This window comes from Marmota marmota, unplaced genomic scaffold (genome assembly GCF_001458135.2).
Source record: "Marmota marmota marmota unplaced genomic scaffold, marMar, whole genome shotgun sequence".
Lineage (NCBI taxonomy): Eukaryota > Metazoa > Chordata > Mammalia > Rodentia > Sciuridae > Marmota > Marmota marmota.
The window spans coordinates 8,478,333-8,496,423 of NW_026000169.1; the positions used below are offsets into that span (position 1 = coordinate 8,478,333).

Genomic DNA, 18,091 nt, shown 5'->3' on the forward strand with positions numbered 1-18,091 from the left:
AAGTTCTTTGTACTTTCAACCTGTAGGTATTATATACCTCCTTTAATCTATCACACCTATAGACACTGAAAAGTCTAATTCTTATTAAGATGTTTACTCACTATTGCTGATGGCAAAATCTGGTTTGATTGCTAAAAAACACTTGGTTTTTCAGAGTCTGGATATATCACTGCTTTGTTGTAAGGTTTAAGATAATTCCCACTTTCTTTGCCTCTTCTTTAATTCTTTTGTAGTTAAACAAATATAGAAAATATTTGATTCACATAAATACATATGTATTTACACATATATTTGTGTATTTATACACACGACACACATATTTATTTATTTACTATTTTATACTAGTTCTGTGAATTAAACTCAGAGGCATTCTACTACTAAGCTACATCCCCAGTCCTGCCTTTTAAAAGTTTTTTGATACAGGATCTTACTAGGTTACAAAGGCTAGCCTTGAACTTTCAAAAGGCCAGCCTCCTGACTCAGCGTACCCAGTGACTGGAACTACAGGTGTGGCTCACCACGCCTGGCTGATGATTAATATTGATTAGCCATCCAGAACATTGTGTGAATTGAAATTATGTATGTGATAATGATAACTTCTGGTCATTTAGAGCTTAGTTATTTGAAATGTATTTTTAAATACATGGTGTAATTTGATCCTTAAAGCAATCCTGTAAATGTTTTTTTTTTTAAAAAAAAAAAAGAACAAAAATTTTGCTTCACAGAAGAAGAAGTTGAAAGTCAGTAAAATTAAGTGACCAACCAGAGTCATATCCATTTAAGAACTGAATGAGTCTTGGTTGATTTGGGTAGCAAATTCATTATTGACAGAAACCAAATGCCAATTAATACTGCTCAAAATCCTCTAAAATTGTTCTCCTGGAAAGGAATGGATTAGAATTATACAATCTCTCAGTGCAAGGAGTTCTCTTTCTTTAGAATTGCATATAATAAGCAATTGAATGCCAAAAAAATTAAAAGAAAAAATTTTTTTCTATTTTCAAGACTCAGAGAAATTGTGGATGTGAACAACTGATCCTGTCTCTCTGAGAATTAACTCTTTCTGGAGAGAGCTCTGGAGAGCTTTGATCCTGACCTAATATATGGTCCCTGCAGATTCTAGAATCCCAATGGGAAAGGAAACCATGCAGCAACTTTGCCCAAGAGCTTTTTTAAGTAAACAAAACAAACAACAAACAAACAAAACACAAGGATCCCAGTGATGTCCCTAAGGAATGGCTGGCTTGAAAACTTTTTGGAAGGAGAAGGAGGGATCTTTGTTACAAACTTCCGTCCCTCCTCTGGCTTCTGTTCCCTTACCCTCTGCCCCCTGCAGTGTTGTGTTTTCTGGGAATCAGCAAGAAAGATCACAAGTGGTCTTTTCTTTTTTCACTCTCTCCCATAAAGAAAGCTTTATCACGTGTGGCCTTAAACTTGCAGCAAATTGCAAAGAAATGGCTCAAAGGCTTCAGCTCTTTCTGTGCCCTGGGAGCTGAGATGCACGTCAGTGGCCTTGCCAGCGTGGCCAATTCTCTGCAGACTGCCAGAAAAAAGAGGCCAGTTGGAAAGACGAAAGAGAAGAGATTGCTCAGGGGTGAGACCAGATCCTTCATCCTTTATTTCCCTTAATCTGCTCTGTCTGTGTCCACCCAGGCTCTCCTGACCTGGCAGCACTGCTCACACGGTTGCTGTGGAATTCACCTGGGTTTCCTCTTTCAGCCTGTGGCGTGTGGTCTAGCCGCACACGTGAGAGGAACTGGCTGTCTTGCTTCTCCACCTCCAGGTAAGATCTGGTTCTCTTTTGAATTTTGTGACCTTACCACTGATTCTCACAGGAAAGAAGTCCATAAATCCTTGAATTCTGCATTACTTATGGGTTCCAACGCTCTTCAATGAGAGTTGATGGTGGAAATAGGAGAGGAGACTGGTTGAAGAAGTCAGATAAGCCCAAATCTGGGTTCAAATTTTGTCTCTGCTGCTCATAGTTGGGTAGCTTTGGACCAGCCACTTAACTACTCTGATCCATATCACTTTCTAAATGGGCTTATAATGCTAACCTTTGGGGGATTGTTCTAAGGATTACAAAAAGTACATATATCACCTGGCATAAAAATAGTACTTATTAAATCTGACATAAAGTTATTTGTAAGGTTGGGGGAAGAATGAGCCTTCTAAACAACAGTCACTCCTCAGCAATGAGCCTTCTAAACAACACTCACTCCTTTTGAAGGTGGGATCCCAAAGTCCAGAAGCCAAGCTGGTACCTAGGTTTTCCTCATGCAAGATGGTAAGGAGGTTACTGCCTTTCTGACTTTCCCTGGAGTCCTTGGAGGCTGCCTGCTGGAGAGTGTCTTAGTCATCATTTCAGACCACAGGCATCAAGTGCATCTGTGTGATTCAACTGTAACATCTCTCAGACACCTGCCTCTAAATTTAAAGACCAGAGGATTAAATTTATAAGCCCATGGAAACAGAGAGTTCAGTTTTTTTTTCAGCCTAAAATGAAAGAAAAACTGGTTGGCTAGTTTGACTTTTGTTTCCAATCCCAGGGTGCTGCATGAAAACGTTGCCATATGTCTTTCCCCACAATCTATTCAAATGATTAATTAGGCTTTTGCCAGACGTAAATCCTGCTTGTTAACTGTGTCCTCTAACTCTCTTTCTGCAAAGACTATTGAAGAAAGTTATTCTGTGTGCTGAGGATAGTTCCATTCATATCATTGAGCTTCTTTCCCTCTGTTTTCAATGGCTGGAAATCTCCATGCTCACAAACTGTAGCCTCCTTAGAACATACTGCATTTGCAGTGATTTGCAGATTAGCCATCAAGATGAAATTGCATTTTCAGCAAAACTATGCAGTGTCAATATTTTAAGCTAGATATTATTATGCTCTACTACCTTAACTATGATCACTGTAGATAGTTCCCTTCTGCTATCACTTCTAGATTCCAGTTAAAACAATTTTTATATTAATACCTCCAAATCTAGAAGAGACAATGTACTTAGTGTCTCAAGTTTTTACATATTATTCTCAAATTTCTTCTCATTAGCATTAGCATATTAAAATTAATCCTTTGGATCTTTAAGGATAGGTTCAATTTGAGTGTTAGTAGATTGTAGTGTTAAATATTTGTTATTTGAATTTTCTTGTCACTGGCTTTAATATTATGGCTGATGGGAAATCATATGAGATATTAACCCCTAAAATAATAAGCCAATATGAATTATATAGTGTAATTCTTGGAGAAGTATTACAACTTAAGCTGTAGATTTACAATTTAGTATTTAAAATTTTTCTGGATTATGTCTTTTTTACCTGGTGATATTTTTACATTTTAATATCTTAAAATATTTTTCATATAATAGTACATGTTTATTGAAGAAAAATTAGAAAATATACACAAAACACTTTTAAAAATTATTTGTAATATCACCAACCAGAAATAGTATGTTTTGAAACTTTGTTTCTATTTATATACATGTGTGAATATTTATTTATTTTACTAAATAATTTTTATATACACTGTTTTGTACAATGTATTTTTAAAACTTGCTCTGAATTACCCTAGATCTACATGCCTATCATTACTTCTTTATATTACTTTCCAATGGCTTCAAAGCATTTCATTGCATGAAGGTATTGGACTTTATTGGACTTATTCTTGGGTTATTTGATCATTCAATATTTCACTGTAAGCAATGGATCTTTCTAGGAATTCAGTCGAAGGCACTCATTAGTTTTGTAGTGAAGGAACCTATTTAGCATTGTATAACTCATTGTTTTGCAACCTCCCACCCCCTTTTTGTTTGTTTTCTGTGTCTCCCCTTTTAATTGTTCTGGAAAAACATTGTTCTGGAAAAATAATCTTCCTAACTCAGTGTATATGAAATACCTTCTCATATCAGGTACTGGTAGAAAAAAATTGCTATTTTTTAAAAATCAGGAATGGATTTGAATCTTACCACCTGATATTTTTGCATCAACTAATATTTTATTGTTTTAATTTTAATAGGTGAATAAATTTTCTTGTCTCCATCAATTATTTAAGTTTTTAGAATATTCCTAGCTGTAAAATATTAGTTTATTCATCTGTATTTGCTAGCATTGTATTTGAGATTTTATAGTTCATGGGCTTTCCTGAAGCATTTCTTTTTATGCTGTCTTTATGAGATCTAATTTTCAATATAATTTTAGTTTTGTCAATGAATGAAAACAACAATACTCTGGTTCCATTTTCTACTATCTTCCTTTGAAGGATAGTGATTGATAAAGCACTCCGGTTATATCAATATATACTATAATGTATATTGTATCATATATACCAAGATATATCTTGGTGTCTTTGTTTAGGGCATAATTTCAATTTATTTTTGTCAATGTCTTTCTTGGTTATTTTTCTCTTATGCTCTGTGTCAATATAGATAATTGATATTTGCTAGAAAGTTATCCATTTTGTCAACATTTTACAATTATTTTTGTATCCTGTACATAACTTTTGTTTTATGTTCCTACCCATCATGTTTTTATCCTTGTGTCACCTTTTGATCTCAATTAGCATTATCAATATCAATTCTGTTTAGTTTGTTTGGGTTTTTTTTTTTTGGGGGGGGGGGTTTGCAATATTTTTGTTTCGTTTTTCTTCCCCTTGTACATTTTTTGAAATTTAAAGTTATACATGTTTTTTTATATAATGTAATCTATAAATATAACAATAATTTTTGAAAACCAAACACTTGACTCACCCTCTTTCCCCTACCAGACAAATCCTCTTAACTTTTGAATGGCTTAGGTTTTCTGATATTAACTTCATATTTCCAAATAAATTATTGATAATACTATTACTTGATTTTTTTCAAACAATGAAGGCTTAATAAACATAGACTAAGCATTACATAAAGTCAAGATCCCCATACAACACTCAGAACGAACCTCAGTTTCCACCACAATACATGAACTTTTACTCCAATTGTCATTTCTTTTGTTAGTGTAACACATATGTGGAGGATCTCTTAATATGGAATTTTGTTACCTAATAATCTTTAGGGAGATCCTGGGGGTATTTTATTTTTTTAATCCTTTGATATAAATTAGCTTATCAGGCATGCACCGAGTCATGCAGAATCCTAAAGAAGTTGGGCCACGGGATGTGCAGATATTGATGTCAAGACAGAGAAATAGGTTCAGAGAATGGGGTGCTGTCAAGGGTTTGATCAGGACAAAAGAGCAAGGCAGTGTAGAAAAGTAAGCATAGCCTCCAATATGAGTTATTACAAGTTTATTGGTAAAATAAACTTTAAAAAAAATCATACTAAAGTATGTTTTAAATTTGGGTCATTTATAGAAAGTCTTTACTATGGTGTATATTTTTGTAAAATTAGAAATAAACATTGTATTTTCATTTTTAAAAAAGAAAGAAAATTAAGCATGGGAAGGGAGGCCATCTTTCTTACTATAAGGCAGACCCAAGACTATACTTTCTTCTGAGTCAAATCCAAGCCTCAGTCATAGATAATTCTTCTTCCTACTTGTCAAACTAAAATGATACACAAATTTGACCTCTTTGCTTTTGCAATACTTTAAGCCTAAATTTGGCCCTCCAGGAATTATAAGGTACTTTAGGGACTTACGGTGGGTATCAACCTCTTCTACTCATTCTGATAAGAAGGCAGATGTGAAGGCTTTAAGATTAGTGCAAGTGAATCAACATTCAAATGGTTGAATTCCTCTTCTTCCTTTCCTGCTTGCTCCTAGTTTAATCTGGCAAGACCACAAAGTTAGCAAAACTGTGCCTCTTTATTTATTCCAAAGGCAACATTTAAATTTATTCTTTGCTGTAATGAGGCTTAAACCAGTAGGATTGAGAAAGAATGCTGGCAACAATGTCCCAATAGCAGGATTAGTTAATCAAATATCCTGTTTGATTTTAATTGAAAGATTTTGCCAATTTACTATGGTTACAAAAGATGTCTTCCATAAATGATGTCTATAGAAGTGAAATAAAATATGATTTAATAAATTGTGTAGATTTGAATTATTTGTTTAACTTTTAAAATCAACTTTGACAGGTTAGAGTCCAGAAGCAATTTCATAATGGACACTTCATCCAAAGAAAATATCCAGTTGTTCTGCAAAAATTCAGTGCAACCTGTTGGAAGGCCTTCCTTTAAAATGGAATATCCCTCCTCAAAGGGAAAACAGCCCTGCTGTGGTGAACTAAAGGTAGAGTAATGAAGGATTGGGTGGAGGTTACGCTCTTGGCTTTCTATTCAACTATCTTCTGTATAATAATTTAGAAGTGAAAACTGCTTTCCTTTTAAAAATAAGATTTTATATGCAGCTTAATAAAACCACACCTTGCCTGGCCATGGGAACAATCATTTCCTAACCATGTAGGTTAAATTAGTTTCTTGGGATTTTTTGAATGTACAGAAAAGGGGAGAAATATTAGAAAATAATAATTATTGAATTTTTACCATGTACCAGATATTTTACTAAGTAAGCACAGGTATGATATTTAATCTATGAATCACCCATATTATTTCCATTTTATAAAATAATTTTGACTTTCATTGCTATACAGTAAGGGACAGTGTTGCTTTTTAAATGGAACTCTGTATGACTCAAACCTCTTATCTTTTTTTAATTTTTTTTTTAGTTGTAGATGGACACGATACCTTTATTTTATTTACTTATTTATTTTTATGGGGTGCTGAGGATCAAACCCAATGCCTCACACATGACAGATGAGTGCGCTACCACTGAGCCACAACCCCAGCCGAAACCTCTTATCTTTATACCAAATATTCACTCAGCAAATACTTACATTTTTTTCACATTAATGCTAATCTAGATGCAGATGGATATTGCACCACACACCTGTCTAGCAAAATACATAAACCAGATACCAAGAAACATTTGCCATTAAGAAGCTTGTTGAGTACAAATTTAACACACATGAACTTAAACATGAGGGCTGTTAGTTCCTTTTTTTCAGTCTACTGTGTCCTTGCTGATATATGCACAATCACTGAGAAAATACAGAATTATGAGTGTTAGACTTTTGACAAGATGCCAGCTGTTTGGTTTATGGTTTTCATTTGTTTTATTTTGTGGCTCATCAATGACTCCTTCCTCTCTTTGCTTTGTGTATATTGATCTTCTTTTCAAAGCTAGACTCCTGTAAAACATCCTTTGGAGAAGGGAGAAAGATAGGAAGAAATGGTATTCAACATATTTATTTTGAATGAAATCAGCATACATTTCAAATTCCAAGAAAATTTGAACTTATTTTTGAAATCTGCATGAGCTTGGGGTTGAATGAAGCCTATAACAGTGGTTGAATTAAATCTTCAATAATAAACTTAATGTTGTATGTTGCTCTTAGTTTGTGTTCTTGTATGTTTGCTTAGTAAATTTTCCAATCTGTGTCAAGCTACAGACAGACTGTAATCTGTTTTATTTTCCAGGTGTTCTTGGGTGCCTTGTCTTTTGTTTACTTTGCCAAAGCATTGGCAGAAGGCTATCTGAAGAGCACCATCACTCAGATAGAGAGGAGGTTTGATATCCCTTCCTCACTAGTTGGAGTAATTGATGGTAGCTTTGAAATTGGTAGGTATTGCAAATACCCGACTTTACCTTTAAGCCCAAGATATTCTTATGGCTAGGTGACTTTCCTCTCTCCATTCTGTTGTCTGCTGTGATCTGACCTGTAAAATCTTGTTTGGACAGAATTTGCCATAACCTTATGCTATAGTAAAGGCAATTTGCTCTCTCAGAGCACCTAGCAATGCATTTCCTACCCTAGGTATTCATTATTGTATGGCTCATACAATTTAGAGTCTCCAGTCAAATTGAAACACTTTCCTAGAGAAGAGGGTGAGAAACTGATTGGTATTTTGAGTTATAGGGAAGCAAATTACTGTTAATTCTTCTAGATTATTCTAAGAATGAAACTTCTGTATTGGTTGATGTGCTTTAAAATGGCTTAAAGTTCTACTGTTTCCATTGAACACCTTTATGTCAAATATCACAGGTTTGTTCTAGTTATTTGCAATCCATGGATTTCCAGACAAGTTAGTTTTCTGACCATAATCCCAATTTGCTTCTCTTGCCTCGTTCTACATTCCTTCCTTCCAGGACTCTGGACTCACTCCCAAACTGCAGCTCTCAATCATTCCATTTTGTAAAGCAATGTCCTTTATTCTTGGATATCTCCTGGCATTACCATCTAATTTCTCCCCAAGTGAAGTATTCATTTATAACAAAGAATTTTTCTAAAAATGACAGAATTGGCCAAAAACAATTATAGGTTTTTCATATCATAACTTACTAATATTTCCATATATTGATTCTTTATTTCAAATTGTTCTCTATACTTTAAGTATATATATTTTTTCTTTTTGGCTGAGTAGAATTTCATTCTCTCTCTCTCTCTCTCTCTCTCTCTCTCTCTCTGTGTGTGTGTGTGTGTGTGTGTTCTTTATCCATTCGTTCTTTGGCAGGCATTTATTTAGGTTGGTAAGGACATGTTCAATCAAAAAATAAAATAACTATATATGCCACATTTTTTATCCATTCATCTATTGAAGGGCATCTAGGTTGGTTCCACAGTTTAGCTATTGTGAATTGTGCTGCTATAAACATTGATGTGGCTGTGTCCCTGTAGTATGCTGTTTTTAAGTCCTTTGGGCATAGACCTAGGAGAGGGATAGCTGGGTCAAATGGTGGTTCCATTCCCAATTTTCCAAGAAATCTCCATACTGCTTTCCAGATTGGCTGCTCCAATTTGCAGTCCCATCAGCAGTGCATGAGTGTACCTTTTTCCCCACATCCTCACCAACACTTATTGTTGTTTGTATTAATAATAGCTGCCATTCTAACTAGAGTGAAATTAAATCTTAGTTTTGATTTGCTTTTCTCTAATTGTTAGTGATGATGAGCATTTTTTCATATATTTGTTGATTGATTGTATATAATCTTCTGAGAAGTGTCTGTTCAAGTTCTTGGCCCATTCATTGATTGGGTTATGTGGCATATATACACAATGGAATAATACCCAGCAATAAAAGAGAATAAAATCATGACATTTGCAGATAAATGGATGAAGTTAGAGAAGATAATGCTAAGTGATGTTAGCCAATCCCCCCAAACCAAATGCCAAATGTTTACTCTGATATAAGGAGACTGATTCATAGTGGGGTAGGGATAGATGAACTCTAGATAGGCAGAGGGGTGGGAGGGGAAGGGAGGGGGTATGGAGTTAGAAATGATTGTGGAATGTGATGGACATTATTATCCAAAGTATATGTATGAAGACATGAATTGGTGTAAATATGAATTGGTTGTATATAATCTCTGGTTGTATACAACCAGAGATATGAAAACTTGTGCTCTATGTGTGTAATAAGAATTATAATGCATTCCACTGTCATATATAAATAAAAATAATAATAAAAAAAGAAATGAACTTCTGGGAAAATAGCATTCAAGAATGTGTTAATAAATTGTCAGTATATGTGAAAAACCATGTGAATATTCTCACTATCATATTTTTACTACATGAGAAATTGAAATAGGAATTTTAAAAGCATGCACTTTAAACCTAACAAGCCACATGTAAACATAAATACCACATTTTAATAAAAAGTATATTTTTCCACTCCCCCCAACCTCCCCCAAAATAAAATAACTAAAAATATTTTTAAAGTTTTTTTTTTGTTTTGCTTTTTAATGTTTTACTTTAATGATCTTGAAATAGATTTTTATATACTGTGATACAGAAATCTGTTCACATTATCATAACCAATTTTCTAATCACCATTAATTGAGTATATACTTGGTCCAGTGATTTGTACCAATCAATTTTGGTCCAATGATTTGTCTTTTTTTTTTAAATCACTTATTAACTTAGCACTTCTTTTAAATCTGTTTAAATGTTTTTATCCTTGACTCAATATAAGACAATTTTAATGATAATAGTTTTATAATTAACTTCGCTATCAGGTAGGAAAATAATCTTGCTCTTCAATTTTTCTTAGATATATTTGGATAATAATTTTCTTAAATATCTTAATTGTTTAGAACTTATTGGTCAGATCTGTTAGCTAGTATTGTATGACAATGAATCTTCCTAACCATGAATGTAAAATAACTCTCCATTTAATTAGGCCTTTTTCTTATCATGTTCAATTTTATTTTTGTAATTTTCTTCATAAATGTATTACTCATCTTTTGTTGGATTTATTCTTATCTATTTAAATTTTTGTTGCTGTTTAAAAGAATTTTTTGTTACTTTTTTAAATTTGATAATTCTTGAATATGGGTACAATATTGATTTCAAAATGTTAACTATGTGCAGTAACTTTGCTGAACTTATGTTATTAACTTATGTTAATTTTTCTTTTGTGTGTGTGTGTATTTTATTTAGAGACAGGGTCTCACTGAGTTGCTTAGCACCTTGTTTCGTGAGACTAGCTTTGAACTCAAGATCCTCCTGCCTTAGCCTCACTACCACTGAGATTATAGGTGTGCTGAACTTATGTTAATTTTAATTGATTGACAATAGAAGAAGCTTTAGTATTTTCTGAGTAGACAATCCCATTGTCTGAAACAGAAGACAATTTTATATATCTTCCTTTTTAATTCTTAAATCTGTAATTTTCTTGTTCTTGTTTCTTTACATTGGCCCCAGTACTGTGTTAAATAGAAAAATCAGGGACAATGGCAGTGGATACCCTTCTCTTATAATTGACTTAATCCAAATGCTTTCAAATGTTTATTATCTAACAATATCCTTGCTGCATGGTTTTTATGCATATATTTCAAAAATTGATTTGCACATTAAGTTATGGTTAATTGAATTGAGTACTTTTACTACATTTATTATGATAAACATGAAATTATCTTTCCACTGGCTGTATAATGATTTGATTCATAGATTTTTTTTTTCTTACTTGATCATACTCTTGTACTCCTGGAATAAACAGTACTTGGTCAGCAAGTGTTGTTTTTGCTTACTGTTTAGTTCTCTGATACTTTTGCTTGGGATATTTACATGTATCAATCATCATAATTAAGCTTGAACTTTAATTGTCCTTTATATACTGTGATACAGAAATCTGTTCATATTATCATAATCAATTTTCTAATCACCTTTAATTGAGTGTCCTTGTCCAGTTTTGGTTTCAAGGGTCTTGTGACATGACTTGAGTAACTTTCTTTTCTCCTTTTTGAAATTTTTGCATGTGTGTGCAGACAGGGAGTGAAAGAAGGAGACTCTGTTACTTTAAAGTTAGGTAAAATATATTTGTAAAACTCTCTAGATTTGTCTTTTTCAGAGGCTAGTGATGGTAGGTGTGGAAGAACTTTGATAACCAATTTGGTTTTGTTGTTGTTGTTGTTTATTAGTTTAAGATTATTGATCATCATTTTTCCCCAAGTGTGTCTTGAGAGCTCACAAAAGGTATTAAGTAAAGGAAGCAAAAATGTCTACAATATCACCGATGCCAAAATGGCATCATCTTGTATGTTGCATAGCCATGAATGTAATCAGGAACAGCCTGTGACTGAGTCCTTTGCTGTGAAGTATTGGTGCAGGGCAGGTGGGGTAACTGAAAGTCAGCTCTCTCTTTACTTTGGTTTATTTACTGGGGCCCATTAAGAAACATATAGACATCATTATCAGTATAATGAGATACAAAGTGTCTTCTGCTAAATACTTAAATGCCAAATGGGAAATCTCATGCTTACTTAAAAAAATAAAATGAAATACAAAAATAAAAAGCTTAATTCTTCCTGAAGCCAGAAAGCATAGAGCCACTGTACAAGTTGCTGTCATTATTATTATTATCCTCAAGGCTAAAAAAGCTACTGCTCTTTTTCCAATTGGCTAAAGCTGGCAAGGTGACTAAACAGTAGTAAATTAAATGATTGCTTACAAATGTAAGGAGATACACTCTTGCTGGAAAATTGAAAACATCAAGGAGAACTTCAAAGCAAGGAACCCATCAGTCATCATCATCAATTGCTGGGGAAGTGTTAAGTTCTTCCTCTCTCTAGCTCTGCAGTTCTTAAAAATAAATACACCAGATGAAAATAACTAGGACTCTAAAATCCCTTGTAAGACCCTAAACAACATTTATCAAAGCATGTTGCAGGATGGTCCTGTCAATGCTCTTGAGCTTGTTTTAGAAATGCAGATTTCTTGGCTAGCTCCTGGTTCCAGGGAATCTGAAACTGTTTGGATCCGCCAAGAATGTGCATTTTTAACAAGTTCCATTTCTCCCACCACCTCCTTCCTGTAATTGCCATACACAGCAAAGCCTGAGAAATCTTCCCTGAAGCTATTTAATCACATTGACCCCCACAATCAAGTACAAAGTAACTTATCACATGCTTCACTGGAGACATTTTAGAAAGGCTTAATTCTTACCTAAAGAAAACACACTCTTTGATTATTTTAAAAAAGAGAGAGATGGACATGTTTTATAGAGATTTTTGTATTTCATAAAATTTGTGTTACATGTGTACATTAAGATCAATATAATTACTGTGTACCAAAATTACCCATGTGGAGTAATTTTATTTCTATTTTGAATCTTTAAAAAGTATATAAACAAATGATAAGATATCATTTGTGTAAATATGAGCTTCATAATTTGATTTAATTTAAAGTGAGGTACAGTTATGTCTGTTTTACTGTTTCTGTTGGGGATATCAGCTAGAGAGAGAACATATATATATTTCAAGAGCAACTGGAAAACTAATAGAGTTTTAATAGAAAACTTGAATGAAGAAACAGCAATAAGTTTACTTCAAAATCACTAAGGAAAATTTAAGCAAGCAACTCAAGGAATCCTTCAACAATTTAATTTATTGATAAAATACTTTAAAGGGCAAATAAGTAAGTAGCTTGGGTGAATGTGATGGTAATTAAAATATTTGCCTGAAAGAATAAGGTGACTGAAATAGTGTATATGGAGCCAATTTCAATAGTCATATTAAAGATAAAAAAGGTAAACCTTGAGGACCATGGTGGGGAGCTGGTGGACTCAAATCATTGATGAACCTGCTGTGTACACTCATGTACTGAGCTGCCTATCAGTTGTTATCTGAGTTCTCTAACTTTGAATGCTTTATTCTTTCCCCCAAAGGGAATCTCTTGGTTATAACCTTTGTTAGCTACTTTGGAGCCAAACTTCACAGGCCAAAAATAATCGGAGCAGGGTGCCTGATCATGGGAGTGGGAACATTGCTCATCGCAGTGCCTCAATTCTTCATGGAGCAGTAAGTCCAAAGCAGTCACGTTTCAGCTTACCCAACAACTGTCTTTCTCCTTTTTGTAATTACAGTTAATCGTTTAAAAGGGAATTTATGCCATATAATTTTATGTCTTATTATATATTCTTTGGACAAAATTTCAGAATAATTTTATTAGTGATGATAATCTAGGAAAATTATTGATGTCAACACAATTAAAGAAAAAGTTTTAATTAGTATATTTTGAGTCAAATGCTGTCATTGAGCTATGGAAGCAAAATATATACATAAAAGAATTAGCATGTGCAATAAATGTCAAGTGGGTGTCAAATGAGTCATGAATGAATACTATATATAATAAATGCTATCTCATGTTACTTAACATTTCTTAGCTTGAGTTTATGCATCTTAAAAGTAATAAGTAGCTCTTAATGCTGCTGCAAATTTTAAGTGAGATGACACAGGTAAAATGCTTATCAAAATTCCTGACATAAGCAGTAACTGTGTTATTGTTGTTGTATATTTTAAGCAATTATCTTTTGCTAATTCTACCTTATTTCAACCAGTAATCAACAATGGTTTTATCTTAAAGGTGTTGCGTTCAGATGAACTTTTTTTAACTTCAAGTTAATTACAAATATAGGATAGCAGTACAAGAAAATCAGAGTGTATATGAGAGGTGGGATAGGCAGGCTAGGGCTGACAGAGGATGCCAACATGACAGACTTAGATTCTTGTCCACCATCTTTTATAAATTAGAGATGCATTAGTTATTTATGATTTAGTGTTTGCCACTTGCCAGGTACTATGCCAGGTAATGGGACTTATTTCCGTGAAGAAACAATACAAAAATAAAAATATGCACAATCTCTTTCCCCGTGGCACTTGCTATCTACTCAGGATTATTATATAACTTCTTTTCGACTTTTTATAGCATTGGTCACAAGCTGGGTACTTATTCAGTGTGATTTCTTGTTCTCTAAAAAGACTATCTGCCTAGAAGAAATATCCTTGATGTCTAATAAAACATACTAATCATGCATACCAATGAGTAAGGACCTGTCCCAACAGATGAGTTTAGTTTTATGTGTGTTATCTCAACCAGCTCATGAATTTATCAAGTCCATATTGATCATGGTAAAGGCTGTGGAGACATGGTAATGAAAAATAATCTCTGTTGTCATGGATCTTATGAAGAAGAGACAGAAAATTAAAAAATAAATAGTAATACAGTATGTTTGATAATGTTAAAAACTACAGAGAAAAATAACCTAGTTACGAAAGGTAACCTAGTAAAAAGTAGGCAGTCAGGAGTGTGGTTTGCAACTGATAGTAGGGTGTCCAAGAAACAGTTCACAGAAAGAGGGAGTGATATCTGAAGACCTGAAGAGGTGAAGGGTGAGCCACACAGGCATCTGGGTGTTTTAGTCAGCTTTTTCACTGCTGTGACCAACAGACCTGACCAGAACAATTTTAGAGAAGGAAAAATGTATTTGAGCCTCATAGTTTCAGAAGTCCATAGATGGCTGGCTCCTTTGCTTTGGGCCTGGGCCCAAGATGAGGCAGGACATTATGACAGAAGAGTGTGTAGTAGAGGAAAGCAGTTTAGGACATGCCACCAAGAAGGAGAGAGAGAGAGAGAGAGAGAGAGAGAGAGTTCTGCTCCATAAGGACATACATACCCCAGGGACTCACCTCCTCCAGCCACACCCTACCTTCTATAGTTGCCACCCAGCTAATACCTATCAGGGAATTAATGCACCAATCATTTCACCTCTAAACTTTCTTGCATTATTTCACACATGAGATTTTGGGGGACACCTAATACCTAAATCATAACAATGGGAAAAAAGACTTCCATCCTAAATGAACAGGGAACACAATGCTCCTTCAGTAGGAGGGAGTGTGGTGTGGATGAATGGCACAGGGGCCTGTGTGCCTTATGGAATGGTAGGGGGAGTGCATCAAATACGCAATCTGAGAAGTGAATGGGAATGGGAGAATATATCTAGCTTGTTTCCCAAACTTTGATGACTACTTGAGCCACCAAAGTACAGATTGTTATTCAGTAAGCCTGGAATCAGGGCTGAGGTTCCCCTGCCCCTGCTGGTTTACAGACCATCCTTTGGGTAGTAAAGTTAGGAGCAATTGAATCACTTTAACTTCTCTTCTGAAGAAGATGGGAAGCCACTGGAGAGTGAGATGATCTGACTTACATTTTTTAAAGGCTCATACTGACTACTACTTGGAAAATTGACTCTGGTGGGTCAGGCTTAGAAACAGCACCATTTAGAAGGCTACTATAGACTAGCTTGGTATTAATGAGTCTTTCCTGAGGAAAACATTCTTTTTATTCAGGTACCGATATGAGAAGTCTTCTTCTTTTTCCAATGCAACTCTGAGCATCTCTCCATGTCTCCTAGAGTCAAGCAGTCAATTACCAATCTCAGTTATGGAAAAATCCAAAATAAGTAATGGTAAGTTGATGATTGATGATGATGATTTACTTTAGCTTTTATATATGCTTTAGTATGGACCAAAACATATCTGTATATTTTTTTCCTCTCAAAAACTTTACTACTTAAATTGAGATATCATAGTGCCATAAACATTCCTAGAATATAAAGCAGTATATGATGAGGTCCTAAGAAAATATACAGATGATCAAATGTTATGGAAGGGAGCCTTTGTTGCTGGTGACTAGGAATATCTTCCAGTGATTCTAAGATAGATGGACCTGGAAATCTGGGTAAAATGACTCCAACCCATACATATCTCAGTCCACTGCTCAGAGTAAAAGAAATACAGATTTTCCTCCTAAGTACACTTGATTTCTCATTCATTCTCTTTCCATCAGAATGTCAAAACCTTAGTTTAAATTTGTTCCTAAAACCTGCTCCCTTTTTCTCAGGGGTTACTTACACAATAGGGGTGCAGTTGTAGCAGGGGCACTCTTGATGTTCTCAGTCGCCTGTCAGTTTATATATCTAAAATCCCTCAGGTCAGTGTTTGATCATACCAGGTATCACGGTGGGGTCATATTATGTTTCTGCCTTTCTGAGCACAGCAGGTCCCTTTGGCACACAAGTGACAGTTTTGGACACAGGGAAATAATTCACTTTGCACATGAACTAGGGTGCAGGGAATTTTGTCAGCATGTCTAGCATTCCATTATGGCTGCACATGGCTCAGCAGTGCTACATCTGAGTCACACAGGGAACAGGGGAATCATTTCTTCTGTATCACCCTAGACATGGAAGCCCTGTGAGGAGCCTCCCTCCCAAAATCTACACACTTATCCACAGGTTGGCTTTTTTTGTTGTTGTTGTTTATTTGTTTGTTTGTTTGGTACTGGGAATTAAACCCAGAGGTGCTTAACCACTGAGTCACATCCCCAGCCCTTTTCTATGTTTTATTTAGAAACAGGGTCTTGCTGAGTCGCTTAGGGCCTCGCTAAGTTGCTGAGACTGGCTTTGAACTTGTAATCCTCCTGCCTCAGCCATCCCAAGCTGCTGGGATTACAGGTGTGTGCCACCACACCTGGTGCTTATCTGCAGGTTTTTGCCATGTCTCTAGGACTCACTATGAACAGAAAGAATGAATTCCCACTTCTGTCTTCAATATCTCATAAAGGTAATATCTCAGTGCTGCACCCTCCTTCCCCTCCACTCCACCCCCAACTTGCTCCCTTCTCCTATCCTGGGGAATTGGTTTCTATACAGCCAGTATAGAAGCCCTTCTTTCATGTCAAATCTTCTATGTATTCTGTAAAGCCTTTTGGTTCCTCTAATATCCTCCTTAATACTACCTGTTAAGATGTCTTTTCCCTGGGCAATCGACATTTAAAATCTGGCTGTCTAAGTAAAAAGAAGGACCAAAGTACTACAAGAAACATGGCTTAGGGAAGGAAGAGTGGATATAAAATGTAATAACTTTACCTTCTCCTGCTATGGGAAAGGAAAGCATTCTAGAAGAAGAACATATAAAAATGGGGACAGACATTCAGTACATTTTCAAGCCAGTGGATGAGAGTGGAGGACTTGTTGATGGAATACAATAGATGGTCAATTCAATTGGGTCCTCATAAAAAGACAAGTAGCTGACTGAAGAGTCGAGCTCCATCTACATGCAATGCAGTCCAGTAAAGACTTAGCTGTTGTTTGCTTTGGACAATCAGGAAAGAAACATGATAAAAATGACAAGGCAGCTATTTCGGAAAAATGGAAGACTTTGATGGAAGAATGTAAAACATCCAAGTTTAGAGTCCAGGAATTAGAATATTTTTAATGTAAAGGGACAAGTTACCAGGTAGGTACACAGATCTTTTTCTGTAGTGGAGGTTCCAGTCTCTTAAAATCTTTCCCTTAGACACAGTGGACACAAGGTTCACCCCAAACATGAGAGTGGGGTTAAATACAGGATATGAGGTTTCTGCACAGTAGCTCAGCATGTCCTGACACTGCTCAGCTAACATAGTCTTTTCTCCCACAACACTCTAGGCATTAGCTACAAGTGACTAGTGGGTACTTGAATGTTGCCAGTGTGAGCAAGGAACTGAATTTTTAATTTAATTTTTAGCAATTTGCATTTTAATAGCAATTCATGACCCTTGGACACTGTGCTGGGAGGCACTGATCTAAGGTGTCCACACTTAACTACTAAAGATTATCACCACATTTCTATAAATTAAACAAATGGTAAGGCCAGAATCAACATTAGATTTAATTTTTAGAAAAGGAATTCACATCACATTTTGAGAAACAGAGAAGAAATTGAGAGAAGATAAGTGAACATTCCATGATCACCTTGCTACTTTTCTAGAAAAAGCAGAAT

General features: G+C 35.0%; 1 protein-coding gene and 1 long non-coding RNA gene across 3 annotated transcripts in view; one reads left to right on the forward strand and one right to left on the reverse strand.

Moving 5' to 3' along the window:
- Positions 1-18,091, reverse strand: part of LOC125611804 — a 45,517-nt gene that overhangs the window by 24,191 nt on the left and 3,235 nt on the right. The gene's annotated exons all lie outside the window — the stretch shown is intronic.
- Slco1c1 (solute carrier organic anion transporter family member 1C1) overlaps positions 1,315-18,091 on the forward strand; it is a 51,912-nt gene continuing 35,135 nt past the window's right edge. Inside the window, exons 1-5 of one of the 2 annotated variants that reach the window (XM_015498216.2) lie at positions 1,315-1,783; positions 6,067-6,220; positions 7,468-7,609; positions 13,153-13,285; positions 15,617-15,735. In XM_015498216.2, the coding sequence (XP_015353702.1) occupies positions 6,092-6,220; positions 7,468-7,609; positions 13,153-13,285; positions 15,617-15,735 (523 nt within the window). In that variant the 5' untranslated portion in view covers positions 1,315-1,783; positions 6,067-6,091. The remainder of the gene's footprint in view (positions 1,784-6,066; positions 6,221-7,467; positions 7,610-13,152; positions 13,286-15,616; positions 15,736-18,091) is intronic. The other variant, XM_015498217.2, reaches the window with a different exon arrangement.